Raw genomic sequence first — 21,283 nt, forward strand, 5'->3', positions numbered from 1 at the left:
AAATTATTTTTATATGAAACAAAAAAAAAGAAAAATATCTCTGACAAGTAATGACATAAACGTGGCCATAATTCACATTCTAATGTTTTGACAGTGCTCTTACGTCAGAAATTTTGACCTACGTAATCTTGCTTTTGTAGTAAAAAGACTATGGTATATTCGAACATAGTGAAATTGTATTCTATATGTATTTATTTGATCCTTAAAATATTTTAAATATTAATATTATGGCAAATATTTATATACATAGGTATTAATATTTTTTATACAGGGTGTCCAGAAACTCTCCCGACAAACGAAGACAGGAGGTTCCTCAGATTATTTTAAGACAATTTAACCCAATTCACCTAGTTCGAAAATGCTTCCTAAGGGAGCTAGAGCTATTTGAAGATGGCGTCTGGTAATTAGTTTTTCTGAAATACCTCCAGAACGCTTCTGTTTAGAAAAACGAAAACTGGTGCACTTATTTATCTTCCAGAGATAAATCGATTCCATTAATTAAGAATTTCTAGTACCGGTCATAGACGCCCGTTTTGGGTAGGGCAACTGGTATTTTATCGCTTAACTTTTTTGTCTTTAACTTCTAAGCATTTTTGATACTGGATTATTAAATTGTGAGCTATTCTAGTACTAAAAATTTGAAAATTTTTCGTTTATTGGATTTGAAAAAACTTTGATTTTTTTTTTTTCAAAAAAAGACGGTGTGTTTTACCGACTTATCGCAAGAGTAACTTTTAGTACTAGAATACGTCATAATTTAATCATCAAGTGTTAAAAATGCTTAAAAATTAAAGACAAAAAAAGTTATGTGATAAAAATAACCGTTGACCTACCCAAAACGGACGCATATGACCGGTACTAGAATTTCGCAACCAAGGAAATAGATTTATCTCTGGAAGATAAATAAACGTACCAGTTTTCGTTTTTCTAAATGGTTTTTTTTGAAATTTTTTTTTCAAAATCAACTGACGAAAAATTCTCAAATCGGTTTTTCTAGAAAACGGTGCATCCTACCGGCTTAAATCAAGAGTACCTTTTAGTACTAGAATTCCTTGCAATTTAATAATCCAGTATAAATAATGCTTAGAAGTTAAAGATAAAAAAGTTATACGATAAAATAACCGTTGCCCTACCCAGAACGGGCGCCTATGACCGGTACTAGAAATTCGTAATTGATGTAATTGATTTATCTCTGGAAGATAAATAAGTGTACCAGTTTTCGTTTTTCTAAATAGAAGAGTTCTGGAGATATTTAAGAAAAACTAATTCCAAGACGCCATCTTCAAAGAGCTCTCTCTCCCTTAGGAAGCATTTTCGGACAGGTGAATTGGGTTAAATTGTCTTAAAATTATCTCAAGAATCTCCAGTCTTCGTTTGTCGGGAGAGTTTCTGGACTGGACACCCTGTATAAACATAAATATAAATATTCTGACATCTCTCAGATTTAACTAAAATGTCATGTAATGATTCGCGACATTCTTAAAATGTTATATGACGTCAAAATTAATGACGCACTGAAAAAATGGTTTGGGATCAACTTTAGTAGCAAAATTTAATCATATCTACCAGTTTTAAAGATAACGTTAATTCTACGGTACTCTCATTTGACATGTTTGTAATATCTACTTTTATTTTAGCAACCTCTCCAACAACAAAGGCTTCTTTTTCTAATACTACATCCATAGTAATTGGACCGCTAGCACAACAACAGCAACATATTGTTTTTTCGTCTTGATATGACACAGGATTCTAAAATGAATGATTACATATTTATATAGACATTAGATATTTAGACATTTTCGTTTTTTGAATTTGAAAAAAATTTGAAAACATTTTTCAAAAAAAAAAACGGTGTATTTTACCGATTTAAAACCCATTTGTTCCCAGTGTACTCATTTGGGTACACTCCACAAAAACATACTTTTTTTGTCTCTTTGTGTTGGATAAAATATTTTTTTAAATGACCTTTGGTAGAATGAATAACGGGGATTGTCGATGTAAATTTCCGGGAAAACTACTGTTTTTGTCTGCGTGAAACCTAACCAACAATTTTAGTTATATTTACACCTGTGTCAGTGCATTACATTTTTATTACTTTTTGTGTGAAATTTTGTGTGAAAGTTATGTGACAAATATCCAAAAGACGTGTTTTTTGGTGTGCAAATGTTGGTGTACTCAAACGAGTACACTGGGAATAAGGCGACGTTAAATTATTATTATTGATTAGATAGCTGCAATATTAGTACAGTAGTAGCTGCAAAGTAGCAAGTACTTATTTGTACTGGAACATTTTACGGAAAATCTATTTGTTACAAAATATGCAACAGGCATTGGATAACATTCATGATGACTACAAAGATATTGACATTGTTATAATCCCGCCTGAGGGAGACTATCAAACCGATGAAGATGATATCGATGACGGTGACATTCATTGTGACACACTGTCGTTAGATATACCCGGAACACTAGAAATATTTTCACAAGATAGTCTCGATAGCGACAGCGATTCAGAGGATGATGTTCCTTTACTTACTAGATTGCAACGCAATGAAAATAGGACGAAACCGAAGGCTCTGCTACAGGAATCACAATGGACAGATAGAGTAGTTGATATTATAGTCCAGAGTAATAAGGATTCTCTCTAGCTGACTACTTTTTTAGTTATTGTAGACCTATAGGAAGAAAACCTACCTGTTTCCTGCCTAGAGTTCGCGTCCGTTTTTTAATTATTAACAATTTAGTGCAAAAATCGCGATTTTTTCAGTTTTTGCACTCCTTTCAATAAATAATCGACATAAAATTACAAAATTCAGTTTTTTAGAACATTGTAAAACCTTCAAAATGCCGATTTTTTAAAGTTAAAAAGTTAATTTGTTGCTACGCAAATTGCAAAATAAGTGAAAATCGTTATTTGTTAATAACTTTTACTAAAACTATCTTAGAACTTTAGTGTTTCACCCAAAGTTGGGTATTGGGGTACTTAAAAAACCCTCAAAATTTGAGACCGATCCATTAGTTAGTTTAAGAGTAATTTTTTTTTTGTTTATTCCAGAGACCTTTATTTTGCAATAAGATAAGACAGAAAATAATGAAGATAGGGCAATTCTGAGTATACCAAATGAGAGTAGAAGAGTGATAGTATTAAAAATGTATTAAAAAAAGATAAAAAAATAATTAATATAGTCAAAAATCCTAATGCCAAATTTTTGAAAGTTTGTAGTTTATAAACATTTAGAATAACTTTAAAAATGTTGTCCGTAGAAACAATATTTTTATATATTCGGAAAGATAGTATTTTAACACGAATTTTTAAATAAAAAAATTTAGCCTGCGTTCATTTGGGACAAAGTTAGCCGTATGTTTTTTTTTTAATTCACAGCTAATTTGTTTATAATAATTACGGAATCTCATTGGAAGAATGGGATTTGTATTTTTTGTTAAAAAATTTGCACAGACATTGTACCTTCACAGCACCCTCTACGATTTTTCAAAAATGTAGTTCACACGATTAGGAGGGGAAACCTACAAATCCATCGGGTTAAAATACCGAAAAAGCAATTTCAAATTTTCTATATCTCCAGATCAACTCAATGGATTTTGATCTTTCTTGTTTTAATTTGTATGAAATTTCTACGTACATTACAAATATGCAATTTGTTTATAAATTTATTAATTAATAAACAGTCTAACTTGTTTAAACAATTCTTGAAAAAAATATTTTTTTTACAAAAATCTATTTTTTAATCATAGTATCATTAATGATCATAGAAAAAGTTAAAACACTTATGATAGTAGTTTTAAGTTGCCTTTTTTAGTTTTGGAATACGTGCATTTGTCGGATCCCAGCCCCCCTTCACTTACGACTAGTCACCAATTGAACTACCGTGGAGCCCCGATATAATGAACCCCGATATAAAGAATTCCTCGATATAACGAATTTTTTTAAATCTCCTTCAAACGTCCAGATCGCTCAATGTAAAAAATACCCCTATATAATGATGTACATTTGTGTACATCACAAATGTATCGGAGGTATGGGATGTACAAAGGTATCGGAGGTGATGGGCAGTATTTCAAAATTTAAATACTTTTTGTAAGTATGTATGTAAAACTTTGGACTTTAGAGTAAGTACCTATTTAAATGCCAAAATACTCTATAATTATAAATAAGTACTTGGTATTTAAATGCTCTAAAGTATAAAGTCTTTAAATACCTACAAATAAGTAGGTATTTAAATTTTGAAATACGGCCCATTAGCTCCGATACCAAGTTTAAAATATGAAATGAACAAAAAGCGTAAATGATTAAAAAAAATTTACCGAAAAACTTGGGTACATTTTTAGTATAATATAAATACTTTGTATTTAAATACGTTTCAACATCGGTATTTGTATTTATGATACTTTCCCAAATTTACTAAAATTTGTGATTTTTTATATCTAATTGTTTTATTTAAGTCAAGCATAGCATATCACTCTTTATATAGTACTTAATAACTTTTCAGTTTCATTTTTAAATACATCTACAAAAAAAGGTATATACTACATATTATTATTTGATTCATTCATGCCTTACAATGTGAATTTTTAAAGTGGTTAATACTGTTGTATATAGTGTTGCATATGTTTAATGTAGGTAAATATATTTATGATCGTAAGTTGGCTACAGGTGACAAGGGAGTGGTCTTGTCAATTGACGTTGACATTTTTAGATTTAGACATACTTGTAATCTTGTAAACAATACATACATGGAGTTCTTAATAAATTATAATAAAACAAGATATTTATTTATATCCACAGAGAACGGCAGTTCTCACCAGTGGCGCACAACACCCCTACAAGCGACACTATATATACACGAAATTTTCGATTTTCTAAACCTGACTGAATTGAAAATTGGGCCACATCCCATCTTAAAGAATAGGAAAAGACTCGTCCATCCATATGTCATATCTCCATTTTGGTCCAAGGGTGTGGATTTTACGGCCCTTCCCATTTAGAGTCTGTTTTTCGTTCTCGTCCCCAAAACTCCCAAAAATTTCAAAAACTTAAGCCCGACCTTTGCGGCTTCTGATAGCACAGATCATTACCTTTCCAACGCATGTTTAATTTTGAAAATCGGTTATACCATTCAAAAGTTATCGAGCTCAGAAGTATGACTCAATTTTTATTTAAAAAAGGGAAAATGTTTGTGGATATGTATGTATGTATGTATGTATGTATGTATGTGTGTGGAAAAGTTACACCGATCTGAATTTTTTTTCTGTGTTTCAAGAGGGTGTGAGGGCCGATTCAGAACCGGTCTAATTTTTGACTTCTGACTACCGGTAAGCCAGCTAGAGGACTAGATAGATACAAAATAGTATATTTTTTGGGCGTATATATCTTGGGTTCAAGGAGAGACAGGAAAACCGCAAATACACCAAATTAATAGGGATGAGTTAAGATTTCAAACGGTGCTTAAGCGATCAACCTGAGACATACACACTGCTCACCATAGCCGAAAAACTGAAAAATTAAACGTTGAAAATTTTGGTTTTTCGACAATTACTCAAAATTTCAACCTACGAATTGCGCCAATAACTGAGCGTTTGTAGGAGGACTCAGGACGCGTCTAACGGTGTATATCTCATATCTGGGAAAATTCGAATTTTTTAGTTATAGGCTTCATAAGTATAATCAAATCTATTTCTTATGGGAAAAACCGTTTTTGAAGCTCAATAATTCCTGTAATACGTTCAGTTATCATACTTGATCTTGGATGCATCAGATACTACTTGTCAATACGTTTTAAACTCATATTTAGTGATCAACATCAGTTCAGCCGTTCAGAAGTTATAGAGCTCCAAAAGTATAATTAGTCCAGGAACTGAAACTTTTCACTTCGCAATTTTTACAGAATGGATCGATTTGCTTGAAAATTTGAGAATAAGTAGTGGAGAGTCTAAGTATCAAAATCTGTATGATTCCGAAAGACGCTTTTACCATGGGGTGGTTGCCACCCCGTCTCGAGGGTGGAAATTTTTTATTATATTTTGACCGCAAATGTTGGTAAAAACATTAATTGTAAGCAAAAAATGTTTTATATTTTTTTGATAAAATTAATAGTTTTCGATTTATTGGTTATCGAAATTTAGTTTATATCGAAAAAATCAATGTTATTAATCAATCATGGTTTATGTACTTGTAGTGGTTACGATGCTAGTTTGATTGGGCAATCCGAGTTCATTTGCCGGCCATAATTACATAATTATTAGGATGGCTGGGATATGAACTCGGATTGTCTTATCACTGGTGTCGTAAGTTCTAGATCATTTGGGAGAGATTGCGACCAAGGTTCTCGTTCTCAAAACTACCAAAAATTTCAAAAATATTAGTTCGACCTTTGCGGCTTCTGCTAGTACTGATCATTACCTTTCCAACGCACATCTAATTTTGAAAATTACCAGAGAACGACAGTTCTCGCCAGTGGCGCACAACCCCTACATGCGACACTATATATTATATACACGAAATTTTCTATTTTCTAAACCTGACTGAATTGAAAATTAAGCCAAATCCCATCTTAAAGTTTAGGAAAAGACTCCTAGATCCATATATTACTTCTTCATTTTGGTCCAAGGCTGTGGATTTTACGGCTTTTCCTATTTAGGGTCTGTTTTTCGTTCTCGTCCCCAAAACTCCCAAAAATTTCAAAAACTTAAGTTCGGCCTTTGCGGCTTCTGATAGCATAGATCATGACCTTTCCAACGCATGTTTAATTTTGAAAATCGGTTATACCGTTTAAAAGTTAGCGAGCTCAGAATTAGAACTCAATTTTTATTTAAAAAGGGGAAAATGTTTGTGGATATGTACATATGTATGTATGTATGTATGTATGTATGTATGTATGTATGTATGTATGTATGTATGTATGTATGTGGAAAAGTTACACCGATCTGAATTTTTTTTCTGTGTTTCAAGAGGGTGTGAGGGCCGATTCAGAACCGGTGTAATTTTTGACTTCTGACTACCCGTAAGCCAGCTATAGGGCTAGGTAGATACAAAATGGCAAATTTTTTGGGCGTATATATCTTAGGTTCAAGGAGAGACAGGAAAATCGCAAATAAACCACATCAATAGGGTTGAGTTAGGTTTTCAAACGTTGCCTAAGCGATCAAGCTCAGACGTACACACGGCTCAGTATAGCCAAAAAATTGAAAAACTAAATTTTGAAAATTTTGGTTTTTCGACAATTACTCAAAATTTCAACCTACGAATTGCGCCAATAACTGAGCGTTTGTAGAAGGACTCTAGGCTAATCTAACGTTGTTTACCTCATATCCGGGAAAATTAGAAATTTTAAGTTATACGCTTCATAAGTATGATCAAATATATTTCCTATGGGGAAAAACAGTTCAAGCTCAATAATTTCTGTAACAACTTTAGTTTTCATACTTGAACTCAGATGCATCAGATACTACTTGTCAATACGTTTCAAACTCATGTTTAGTGATCAAAATCGGTTAAGCCGTTTAGAAGTCTTAAGTTAGAAATGTATAATCCAATTAACTATTATTCCCGAAATGGTTTATGTAGTTGTAGTGGTTACGACGCTAAATTTGATCTGTAACGGATAATCTGAGTTCATTTACCGGCCATCCCAATATTTTTATTTATTCTATTTCGACTAGAAAAAAAATTAGTATACATTCGATGGTCACTAGATCATTTGGGAGATAATGCGACAAAGGTGACCATTTATAAAGCTTGACGTGTAATCGAGAAAAATTGAATTCAACTTCATACATTTAATTTGTATATAACTTGAAAAACTCCTGATACAAGAATAAAAAACCGCTAAACGCCGTAAAAATGAGTGGCGCATACAATATTCCAGCTACAAAAGATCTGATATGAAAATTACGTGGCGCGAAAATGTATTTTCATTTTGATGCAAAACAAAATTCTAGTTTTATTTTAAAAGATTTTTCTATAATATTTGCTAAATTTGAAGTAAACGCGCCACAAAAGAGTAAATTTGATACAGTTTGAATTTTGAAACTCTTTTGTGGCGCGTTTACTTCAAATTTAGCAAATATTATGGAAAAATCTTTTAAAATAAAACTAGAATTTTGTTTTGCATCAAAATGAAAATACATTTTCGCGCCACGTAATTTTCATATCAGATCTTTTGTAGCTGGAATATTGTATGCGCCACTCATTTTTACGGCGTTTAGCGGTTTTTTATTCTTGTTAACAATATACCAGATATAACATGGTGTCAGGTGTAAAATAACAGTATGATATAACTTATAACAGCTATAAGTGTGAAGTCAACAACTTACTATAAAAGTAAGGTTCAAGGTTCCTAAGAAAATGGAGGGAATGAGTATGATGAAACCCCCAAAAGAGTTAATACTAACTGGAGAAGCCGCCAATTGGAAGAAGTTCAAGCAGCAGTTCGAAATATATATGAAGGCAACTCAATATGATCAAAAAGATGATGAAACAAAAATAGCAATATTTATGAATGTGGCAGGAGAAGAAGCCCTAGATATTTACAATACATTTGATTTAAGTGCCTCAGATAGAAAGAAATATACAGTACTAATACAGAAGTTTGAGGAGTATTGTTTACCAAGAAAAAATGTAATAATGGAAAGTTTTAAATTCTTCAGTAGAGTTCAGAAACCTGGAGAGTCTTTTGATCAGTTTGTAACAGATTTGAGAGTCCAAGCCAAATTATGTGAATTTGGAGAACAAGAAGAAAGGTTGATTCGAGACAGAATAGTTATAGGGGTAGATGATAACGCCTTACAAGAAAGAATGTTACGAGAAATAGATTTAACTTTGAGAAAAGCAATAGAAATGTGCAGGGCTACAGAGGCAGGTAAAATTCAATCAAAATTTTTGCAAGAAAAAGAAGTAAATGCTGTTAGAAAAAATGAGTTCCCTCGTAAAAAGGTACAGAATGACCCAGAAGGAAGAACTTTTAGCTGTGGTAGGTGTGGCAAAAATCACAGACCAAGAGAATGCCCAGCATATGGAAGAAAATGTGCAGCATGTAATGGTATGAATCATTTTGCAGCAGTGTGTAGACGATACAAACAAGGTGAAAGAAACATTGGTACAAACACAACAAGAAAGAAGGTATTTCAGTGTACTGAAGAGGAAGAGGACACTTTTTTAGGTTTAGATTCTTTGTTTACAGAAGTAAGTACAGAAAACAATATAATAGATAGTTTTCAAAGACAAAGTCAACAATGGTATCAGAAAGTCGAGGTAGGTGGTTTAAATATAGATTTTAAGTTGGATACAGGTGCTGAATGCAGTACACTACCAGAAAAGTAGTTTTTAGAGTTGAGTAAAATGAATAATATAGTATTGGAAGAGAGTAGAACAATGTTAGTTGTGTATAATGGGAGTAGATTTAAACCTTTGGGATCAGTAACACTAGTTGGTAAAATAGGCTCTGTTGAGGCCAATATTAAATTTCTGGTAGTGAATGTGGCATCAGTACCCATATTAGGGTTACAGGATTGTATAAAGTTTAATTTAGTTGAACGTGTTAAAAGTAGATTCTGTAACTAATAGTCAAAAAAGCCACATGAAAGAAAGGGAAAAATTCTTAAAGAAAAATGTTGAGGTTTTTTCAGGGCTGGGAAGTATAGGAAGTTATAAAATGAGGTTGGCTGATAATGCTGAGCCTGTAATAAAACCAATTAGAAGAATTCCAGAATCAATTAAAGATCAGTTAAAGGTTACTTTATCAGATTTGGAAAACAAAGGTATAATAGCAAAAGTAAATACACCAACATTGTGGTGTCACAATTTAGTAATAGTAGAGAAACCCAATAAGACTTTAAGATTGTGCTTAGATCCTAAAGAATTAAACAAATGTATACTAAGAGAAAGATACTTGATTCCCAGTCCTGACGAAATCTATAATAGATTAGCGGGTAAACAAGTCTTTAGTGTTTTAGATTTAAAAGATGCAGCTACATATGTACATTTGGTACTCCTTTCGGTAGATATCGCTTTAAAAGAATGCCTTTTGGCATATCATCAGCACCGGAGGTAATGCAAAAATTAAACACCAACATCTTTGGTGACATACCAGGAGTTGAGGTTTATTTTGATATCATCGTAGCAGGAGAAATCAATAAGGAGCATGATGAAATAATGGAAAAAGTTTTACTAAAAGCAAAGGAACATAACATTAAGTTTAATAGAAGTAAGTTACAGTATAAAGTGGATCATGTAAAATATGTTGGTCTAATAATTTCTACAACAGGAATTAAAGCAGATAATAAACAAGTTGAAGCAATATTAAGTTTAGAATCCCCTAAAAATGTAAAATCTCTTCAAAAATTTTTAGGAATGGTAAATTATCTGAGTAAGTTCATACCAAGATATTCAGAGGACTAATTTCCTTTGCGTCAGCTGCTTAAAAAAGACATAGAGTGGCATTGGGGAGAAGTTGAAGAAAGAGCGTTTAGGCTATTAAAGAAAAAAATTAGTTGCGCTCCTACACTTAGCATTTTGGACAAGAATAATGAAATAGTGTTGCAAACTGACAGCTCAAATCTTGTTTGTTACAACAAGGGAAGCCCATTTCGTTTTATTCACGAAGCTATACAGAGAGCCAAATTAGATGGGCTCCAACTGAAAAAGAGCTGTTTGCAATATGTGCAGCAGTAGAGAAGTTTCATCAATTTATTTATGGAAGGAAAGTAGTTGTGGAAACGGACCATAAACCATTGATTGTCATAGTAAGAAAAGATATAAGTAAAATTAGTACTAGGTTGCAGAGAATGGTGCTCATGTTATTAAAATATGACTTAGATATTAGATATATACCAGGAAGTAAGATATATGTGGCTGACTTTCTGTCCAGAAACTGCTTAACAAATAATGCTAAGGATGAACCTACATTAGCTGATGTTGTTCATTGTATTGAAATAGACCTTCCAATATCGGAGTCTAGATTGAAACAGTTACAGTCACATTCAATAAAAGATGAAGTTCTTAAACAGGTTGTTAGTTGGTATTTTGAAGGATGGCCAAAAAATAATAAAAATATTGCTGTTACTGAACTGAAAGAATTCTATAAAGTCAAAGATGATCTGCATGTCAAAGATGGTATTAGTATATTTTAATAATAAAATAGTAGTACCAAAGTCCTTGAGACAAGAAATGCTTAGTCTTTTACATGCAGGTCATATAGGAATAACTAAATGTAAAAAAAGGGCTAGAAGTTTATTTTATTGGGTTGGAATGTCAAGTGACATAGAAAAATTGGTTGAATCATGTAAGGCGTGTGAAAAATTCCGACCATCAAATACAAAAGAACCTCTCATGTCACATGATATTCCAGAACTGCCATTCTTGAAAGTAGGTGTAGATATAATGTATTTTGATGGCAATGATTATTTAGTTTTAGTAGATTATTTATCTAAATGGATAGAAGTGAGAAACCTTAGAGATAAAACAGCTCATAGTGTTACTGTAAAACTTAACATTTTTGCAGTGCATGGTATTCCTAAATTTATAATTGCTGATAATATGCCATTTGCTAGTGTCAAATTCAAGGAGTTTGCAGAAAGTTATGGCATAAAAGTTATTAATTCAAGTCCGAGGTACCCAAAGTCAAACGGTTTAAGTGAGAAAGCAGTAGGTATAATAAAAAACATGATGAAAAAATGTAAAGAAAGTAAGTCTGATTTTTATTTAGCATTGCTCAATTACCGTAACACACCAGTGGCTGGATTAGATGTGAGCCCAAGTCAGATATTGATGAGTAGAATGCTAAGAAGTACCATGCCATGCACAGCAGAAATGTTAGAACCTAAAGTAATAGAAAATGTTAGAGATAAATTGTTAGAAAACAAACAAAAGGTTGAAAAATATTATAATAACACAGCTCATGAAAGACCTCCATTTCAGCTGGGGGATAATGTGGTAATACAAAATTGGCCTAATAGAACGTGGTCTCCAGCTAAGGTACTACAGAGTCAAGGGCCCAGGTCATATGTATTACAAACAGACACAGGTAATACTGTTAGACGAAACTCAAGTCATGTGAGAAAATCTAAACACCATTGTAATGTGTTACCGGATCACTCTGAGAATGTGACAGAAGTTGATCCTTGCACTAGTGCTGTGGCTGAGCCTTGTAATAATGAAGCTGGTTATGTGACAAGGTTTGGTCGCAGCATTACCAGACCAAGTAGGTTAAAAGATTATGTTTTGTAAAAAGGGGGGATGTTGTATATAGTGTTGCATATGTTTAATGTAGGTAAATATATGATCGTAAGTTGGCTACAGGTGACAAGGGAGTGGTCTTGTCACTTGACGTTGACATTTTTAGATTTAGACATACTTATAATCTTGTAAACAATACATACATGGAGTTCTTAATAAATTATAATAAAATAAGATATTTATTTATATTAACAATATACCAGATATAACAAGGAATATTGTACATCTTATATTGTATGTGTGTAGTGTAGAACATATCTTAGGCTGTGTGTACAGTGTCCGGTGCGCGCAGTGATTCAAGGTAGCACAAACGTATATAAATACAGCAAAACTTTATTATTTATATGCCAATTTCGCCGATTGAAGTTCATATAGGCAAGCCAAATTACACGGCACAAAGTAGTAGGTCAGGATTTAGAATTAAGTTGACGAGAGACTCGATTTGAATCAAAACGAAACCGTCTATTTTTATTTAATAATGAAACGCTGAATAAAAACGATAAAATATATAAATTATGACCACTAATGGAAAAACCAAACAAAAACTTTTGGCAGTGGGGAATATTTCACAAAGACCTGTCAATAAATGAGGCAACGTCAAACTCAAATTTCTTTTATGTCAGTTTCCTGAAAACCTATTTACAGGTTATATTTACATATAACAAACAAAAATATACATTGAAGTCAATATTATTTAGAACAAAAATATCATGGGAACAAATGGGTTAAAGCAAGAGTACCTAACTAAAAAATTAAAGACAAAAAAGTTATGCAATAAGTAACCGTTGACCTATTTCTTTCGTTGTAGATTTTTTCACTTCTTCGGCGACATAAGGCCGAGCAATGTCGTGCAGAAGAATGACAAGCTTTTCTGGACGTTTTGGTCATATTGCCTGATTAAACGTGTTTAAAGTTTCATTACACTCATTCTAGTTCGTTAGTATGCACTCTAGGTTCCATAAACTCCATGAGCAAGGGTCCTTCATAGTTGAAAAAACATGTTAACATGACCTTGCCCGCAGAAGGTTGAAATTGGTATGACCGCACGCTGATTATATTTGGACGGATTGTTAACAACAATAAATGCCATTTTGAAGTCACTATACTTAAAATAGCAGTCAAATACAAATGATAGGAACTGATCAGTGACACGTGTACAAACAAAACTAACATTTCAGAACGTCAGTTGAGTGATTACAATTGTTTCCAAGTCTAACCTGATTAAAGAAATTTTTCAATTGAACAAGCTTAAATTTCTTACCAATTGTAGCTCTTGTATAATTTCATTAAAATCTATAGGCGAAACTACGTGTAGTGATAGTTCATCTTCATAATCAAAAGCAAAAGATCTGTCAACGGTTGCCTTCAAATAATATCGAATATATCCATAACTGCCTTCATATGGATTAGGAATTGCTCTTGGAAGTTGAAATGAAAAAGAATATTCATATCGTCCAGCTGCCAATGCATCTTAAAATAAAACAAATCAATAATATGAAATGATCGCGCATTAAATGTTTCGGACTTACTTTCATGCATAAGAGGAAGATTGATGTAGATGAACTTATTGTCTCCAGAGTAATGAACAGTCCTGGTTTTTGTGGTTTTAGATGTACTGTCATAGTAACTTTCAGTTTCAGTCCAGGAAGTGTGTTCCCTACCTCTTAATTTACAAATTATACCTAAAAAACAAATATTTATTTTTTAATGATAATCATGCTTACCTCAATCGTCAAACATATGAAGGCAACGCTGAGATCATATACACGACGTTTAGTTTTCAATTAGTTATGCAGACTTAAAATGGCAATACTGCCGGCTTCCCACATACTACATATGAGGCTAACAAGGGCGAACTCGAAAATACCAGTTTCGAAGAAAATGCAATTTTAAAGTTGTGGAATGAGGAAAAACTCGGCATATTTGCTTATTTAATTCTATAATTGAATTATAATTATGAATTAAGGAACTAATGTGTCATGTGAAGGGACGAACAAGGTAAAAAAAAGCTTAAAGTCGATTTCGTTCAGGTTGCACACATAGCCTCATATAATTCAATAAGCTATGCTTTATTATTATAATTTATAGAAACCTAAAAATTAACAGTGTAAGCGACAACATAGAGTCATAGAGTATCAATTTCATTTGCAAAATAGAGCTATTTCGTTTAGTTTTTCGCTGCTTGTTAACTGCTTAAATTATTCAATAATTAAATTAATAGGGTTATAAAAATAAAATAAAAATTCCATTTTTATTCAGTGGTAATGCGAAGGCAAAACCGTATTATTTTTCACTTAGAACAGGGAGCGCAGACCAGCACTCTAAATCGACGATTTTCGACTCTATTTGGAGTCATCATCGGAGAGGCGTAGGCCTGCTGCTCTCTGCCCGAAGTAACAAAATTACGAAAGATTATCCGCGCATTGCAACTAACGTTTATGGAGTAGGTGACTAGCGTCATCTGGCAACTGAAAGGCAAAGTGAGTTTTCAACCAAATAGAAACATTAATAATATTGAAAAATATTAAAAATATTACTAAAAGATTTTTAATTGAAAACTTATTGGCCCATTTGCCTGGTAACACCTCCATGGCTTCTAAAAATTGCAAGCCAGATGGATGCTGAAGCGAAGAAGACAATTCCCTCTAGTCTTCTTCGCTTCAACATCCATCTGGCTTGCAATTTTTAGAAGCCATGGAGGTGTCATAAGGGAAATGGACCAATAAGTTTTCAATTAAAAATCTTTTAGTAATATTTTTAACATTTTTCAATATTATTAATGTTTCTATTAGGTTTAAAACGTACTTTGCCTAATAGGATTATTTTTAACTATGTATTCAGTGATTACAATAATTTACATACTATGCAATAAAACTAATAATCGAGAAAAGAGAAAAATTGATAAAGTGATTTTAATAACATACTGTTACTATCGGAACGAGTAGATAAATTTTGAACATCTTTAACAGTTAAAATAAAATTTTAAATGTTTGAAATTTAGAAATTTGAGTAGCCGCTTTATTGATAACCACTTGCCGGTATTTTAACAATCAATAAATTAGTCATTTCAGAACTTAAAGTTCAACACGCCAAGAGAATTAAAATTTTTTTTCAACTTTTAAGGACAAAAAAGCAAGTTCGTTAGCGGAACTGAATTTAAAATTATTGTGCACATTATACCGGGTGTCCACTTATATTTTCCCCCATTTTAACTGCCTATAACACTTCTGAACGGCTCAAGATAGAAATATGCGGCTTTCGCTGAAATATTTTATTTTAGTAAAAGTTTTGTCCGAATGGATTGTATTTTTTATATCGCTTTCAAATATGAAAAAAAATGGCGGATTTTTGAAAAAAACGTTGTTGACTTTTTTTAATGGAACATCCAGTATGTTTTTTTATAAATTGAAAGAATGGTCATTTATCTATCCAGCGATATAAAGTTTTTCAAAATCGGTTGTGAAATCACTAAGTAATTAATTTTTAAAATGAGAGGTGCTGCCAGGATATCACATACCTACCTAAATAACATAACTAAGCAAAATGATATTATGTTAAGTGATTTCCACATTGCATCTCTCATTTTAAAAATTAATTGCTCAGTCATTTCACAACCGATTTTATAAAATTTTATATCGCTGGATAGTACTGGGTGTTTTAATAAAAAAAAGTCAACAACCTTTTTTTTAATCCCCAATGTTTTATTTAAAAGCGATATAGAAAATAGACATTTACCTAAAAACTTGAAAAACAGGTCATTTACCTAACCAGCGATATAAAATTTTTTAAAATCAGTTGTCAAATGACTGAGAAATAAATTTTTAAAATGAGAGATGCAATGTGAAAATCACATAACATAATATCAATTTGCTTAGTTATGTTATTTAGGTATGTGATATCCACGTAACTTTATATCGCTGGATAAGTGAATGATCTGTCTTTCAACTTACAAAAAAATATACTGGATGTTCCATTAAAAAAAGTCAACAACTTTTTTTCAAAAATCCGCCATTTTTTTCGTATTTGAAAGCGATATAAAAAATTCAATCCATTAAGACAAAACTTATACTAAAATAAAACATTTCTGCGAAAACCGCATATTTCTATCTTTAGCCGTTTAGAAGTTATAGGCAGTTAAAATGGGGGAAAATATAAGTGGACACCCGGTAGTTGATGCATTATTTGGTTAAAACATCTCATTATTTGTAGTAAAAAAAATATATATTAATTTGCGTGGGCTAAATGTGGCATGTGTTTGAATCTGCCGATGGACCATTATGCAACGATACTATACAGGGTAGCGAGAAAGTATGGAAACACGGTAATTTCTCGGAAACCGCTTGAACGATGGTTATAAATTTTGGTGGGTAAGGGTATTCTAATACGGCCGATATTATAGTGGTAATTACATTGTTGTCAAATCTTCTGTTTTTCTGGAAATCTAATGAACTTTCTTATTTTAAATAAAACACCCTGTATATTTTTTACGTTTTGAAGTCCTTAAGAAATACTGATTATTTTTCATGTTATGTTCCCTATACCTAAATGCCATAATTTCGGAGTTATTGCTACATTTATTAAAAAAAAATGTTTTAACAAATTATACAAATTTATTTTTTTGGACAGGGTAGATATTATTTTAGGTCCTTTGGGTCATTGGGAACAAAAAATGTTTTTTGTAATTTTCCTCAAAAGTTAATCGTTTCCGAGTTATAAACAATTTAAAACTGAAAAAATCGAAAAATGACGATTTTCTGGGTTCCAAAACATAAGTAAAAAATGTTATTTTTGAAACTATGAAGTGCCTAAACTCAAGTTCAAACCTTATTTTATCAGACGCCGATAAGTGATTTGGTCTTATTTCATTCTAAAATATTATTTTTTAGTTGTTAATGCAGCCCGATAGCCCGTCCTCGCATATTAGCTTTATTGACAATTAAAAAAAAAACAATGTTTTAGAATAAAATATGCCAAAAATTCTTATAGAGATCTGATACAAAAAGGTTTGAGCTTGAATTTAGGTACTTTTTTACTTGTGTTTTTGAACCTTGAAAATCGTCATTTTTCGATTTTTTTCAGTTTTAAATTGTTCGTAACTCGGAAACGATTAACTTTTCAGGAAAATTACAAAAGACCTTTTTTGTTCCCAATGACCCAAAGAACTTAAAATAATATCTACCCGGTCTAAAAAAATAAATTTGTATAATTTGTTAAAATTTTTTTTTTTTTAATAAATGTAGCAATAACTCCGAAATTATGGCATTTAGGTATAGGGAACATAACATGAAAAATAATCAGCATTTCTTAAGGACTTTAAAACGCAAAAAATATATAGGGTGTTCTATTTAAAATAAGAAAGTTCATTAGATTTCCAGAAAAACGGAAGATTTGACAACAATGTAATTACCACTATAATATCGGCCGCATTAGGACATTCCTAGCCACCAAAATTTATAAAAATCGTTCGAGCGGTTTCGGAGAAATCACCGTGTTTCCATATTTTCTCGCTACCCTGTATAGTGGAATAATAAGCATTGTTGCCGATTTTAGCGATTCCTCCATTGTGGTATATCTAATGAAAAAGTAAACGTTCTGTATATAAATCTGTTCAAGTTTTGTTTATAATAGCTGAAAGTCTTTTTGAAACGCACTCAATAGACGGAACAGAAATATCCGGGAGCATAAAATCAACAATATAATCGGTACCGTAAGAACAATCTGGTAGACAAGGTGTAGGTACTCTTTCTATTTCAATACAATTCTTCTTCAAATATTAATCATTTCCGTAGGACAACTTGTGAAACTGACATTTTAAAGCAAGTGAAAATATCTTTCATTATAACTTATATTGTAACAACTTATAAATCATTAATTGATTTATAAGTTACTGGGATTTATCCAAATAAAATATCTGGGACCTATATACTAAGAAAAAAACTAATTTAGAAAAACCTTTTCTTACTTCTAAAATTCGTCCTTGATGAAAATTCTAATATTATTCTTCCCGTAATTGGATCTCCTGGTTTATATATCCCTGGGTTATCTAAAACAAGTCTACAAGACATGACCTAAAAATTAATGATGTATCACTTTTTAGAAAAGATTATAGGTCTGGATCCCGCGTATGAAAAAAAAGTTGATTAATAGCAAGCTGAAAATTTGTTAATAGCTTAAGGGTGTCTAGTCGAATAAACTTTGATATGTGTGAACACTGGAACAGGGGTAGTTTTAATTGTGGAACAGGTTAAAAATTTAGAACGGTCACAGCACGAAAACGGCACATTTATTTTGTCCGACAGAACAGACTTAAACTCTTCGAACAGAGATTAAACTCTCATGCAAAAATCAGACTGCTATTTATCACCAAATGGGCGTTTTAATGAGTGGAACATGTAGAATATGTCAAATGACAGGAATTATGACAGGTAATAAATAGCAGTCTGATTTTTTCATGAGAGTTTAATCTCTGTTGGGAGAGTTTAAGTCTGTTCTGTCGGACAAAATAAATGTGCCGTTTTCGTGCTGTAACCGTTCCAAATTTTTAACCTGTTCCACAATTAAAACTACCCCTGTTTCAGTGTTCCCATATATCAAAGTTTATTCGACTAGACACCCTTAAGCTATTAACAAATTTTCAGCTTGCTATTAATCAACTTTTTTTTCATACGCGGGATCCAGACCTATTATAAAAACCTATAAATATTTTATAAAAAATGCATAGCCAGCACATTTCAAATTGGTATAAATGAGACAGAGGTACCATATAGACATAGATAGATATTACCAGACAGATATTACCATACCAGAGATATTATTTTGTTCTCCTTTTTAGTCGCCAATCTATTACACACATATACAAGTTTAATCTGATCAAAAACAAAAAAGAAAATTGCTTTTTCTTAGTGAAAAAGGTTCGCTCGCGAACCCCTCGATACTAATTATAATTTATATTTGTATACTTTATCTTCATTTTTCATTTTTAAAGATCCTAATACAATTTTATCATATAATTCTTATAATGACGCCACTGTATCGATAAACACCGTAAATTAGGATCTATAGATATAGTTAAGAACTAGATCTACTTTTATATGGATATCATTATAGATAATGAGGTATTGAAGCCCCAAAAAGTTTTAATTTTAATGCCTCCAAGAACAGACTTACTAGTATCACCATGTAACTGTAAAAATTGCTCTAAAAACTTATGTAGGTGTAAGAAAGCTGAGATTTCCTGTATATCTCGATGCATATCCATGAAAGAAAATATACGTAAAAATAGTATTAATAAATAAGAACAACTTCCTTTAGTTGTTATATTTCGGAAGATTTTCATGGTTTTTTTTCTCATTTAGTACAACAAATCGAAGAAAAAGTAAATGTGTTTTGTGTTTTATTAGCACTGATTTTCACAACCAACTGGCCAGTCAATTTCATAATGATTTTTTAGACTATAACTTATCACTAACTCAGGGGAGTAATGTGTAGTGTGTGTGTGTGTGTGTGTGTGTGTTGAGTAAGTGTCTTGTTACTTTTCAAAGTCGACGTCATTGTCTTTGCAAAGAGACGCTAATTGTATCCGAACGTCTGCGGTCCCTCCGGTGAGTACCGATCCCACAAGGACAGAAACTATTTTCATTTATTAATTTTTAATAAACGAAAAATCTAAAAATAATAAATGATGGTTTTGCTTGTTTTCGATTCATTTCAATGAAAGCGGAATGTGATCGTTTCCCTTTCGTTTTCTATATTCGGCGTCTGCTGTCTTATTAATTGAAAAAGTCGCAGATTAAGGATGTACTAGTAAGAACTTTCGACACGAAAAATCTCAGTTTTAAAATACTATTTACCATTTTAATTCTTATTAAATTGGTGGATTCTGCATCTGAGATTCTTCAATTTGTTAGTAGATGTCGCTGTATCGCGTCTGATGGGAAATTTGAATTATTTTTCAGATTCCCTTTAAAATGATGGTAGAGCTGTTTTTCGGTCCAGAGGTAGGCACACTAACGAAAGCTACTGAGGACGCCTGAAATGGTAGAAACAGAGCCTGTCTAGCTGGTGTGCAACCCTCTGAATCGAAAACAAGCAAAACCATCACCTTTATCATTTTTATTTCCTTTACTCGGATTTGAGTACTGAAAGTTCCTCTGCTGTCCGTTTTTCCTAGACGAATGAAAGCGGAATGTGATCGTTTCCCTTTCGTTTTCTATATTCGTCGTCTGCTGTCTTATTAATTGAAAAAGTCGCAGATTAAGGATGTACCAGTAAGAACTTTCAACACGAAAAATCTCAGTTTTAAAATACTATTTACCATTTTAATTTTCATTAAATTGGTGGATTCTGCATCTGAGATTCTTCAATTTGCAACGAAAAATCTCTGACCCTGGTGAGATTCGAACTGACGACCATTCGGACCTTTCGATCCAAAGGTAGGCGCTCTTACCACTGAGCCACACAGAGGAAGAAAAAGTAATAGTCTAAGAGCTAGAGCCGAAAAATCATCGTCATAAGTAATATGGAGTTTGGCATGTGAAATGTGTCTATTGTATATTGATAATTATGACCCCTTTCAGGCTGACACCTCAGTGGATACAGGAAGTAGCAATAAGGGATGAAAGGGGACAGTTAGTGTAGTCTTTAAAGGTTTTCACCTCTTATTTTGTTAAACCTTCATCGATTTGCATGAAAATTGGTGACTAGTTAGAGCATACCCCAAGAAATAAAAATGATTTGTTGCGAACTTACACTTTTACCCTAGGGAGTAGATACCACCCCTTCTCGGGGATGAAAACTATTTTATTAAAAATAACCCCACAAATCGATAGAGGGACAAATTATAAGTAAAATTTATTAGATCATGCTATTAAAATAAATCAATACTTTTTGAGTTATTAAAGATCAAATATTTGTCTGTTTAAGAATACATGCGTAAAGTTACGGTTGATAAAAAGAACATATTAATTAATTCTAGGTTACTAAAATATTATTTTTATATTATTTCGATATTATAAATTTAGCAAAAGTGTATTC

At 32.1% G+C, this 21,283-nt stretch overlaps 1 protein-coding gene across 1 annotated transcript in view; it reads right to left on the reverse strand.

Moving 5' to 3' along the window:
• LOC114334662 (arrestin domain-containing protein 3-like) overlaps nt 1–21,283 on the reverse strand; it is a 77,014-nt gene that overhangs the window by 43,286 nt on the left and 12,445 nt on the right. The window contains exons 2-5 of the mRNA XM_050645328.1: nt 18,213–18,318; nt 13,780–13,932; nt 13,512–13,720; nt 1,567–1,749 (exon numbers count right to left, since the gene is read on the reverse strand). Coding sequence (XP_050501285.1) covers nt 1,567–1,749; nt 13,512–13,720; nt 13,780–13,932; nt 18,213–18,315 — 648 coding nt within the window. The 5' untranslated portion in view covers nt 18,316–18,318. The remainder of the gene's footprint in view (nt 1–1,566; nt 1,750–13,511; nt 13,721–13,779; nt 13,933–18,212; nt 18,319–21,283) is intronic.

The sequence above is a fragment of the Diabrotica virgifera genome, chromosome 3, assembly GCF_917563875.1.
Source record: "Diabrotica virgifera virgifera chromosome 3, PGI_DIABVI_V3a".
In the NCBI taxonomy this organism is placed as follows: Eukaryota; Metazoa; Arthropoda; class Insecta; order Coleoptera; family Chrysomelidae; genus Diabrotica; species Diabrotica virgifera.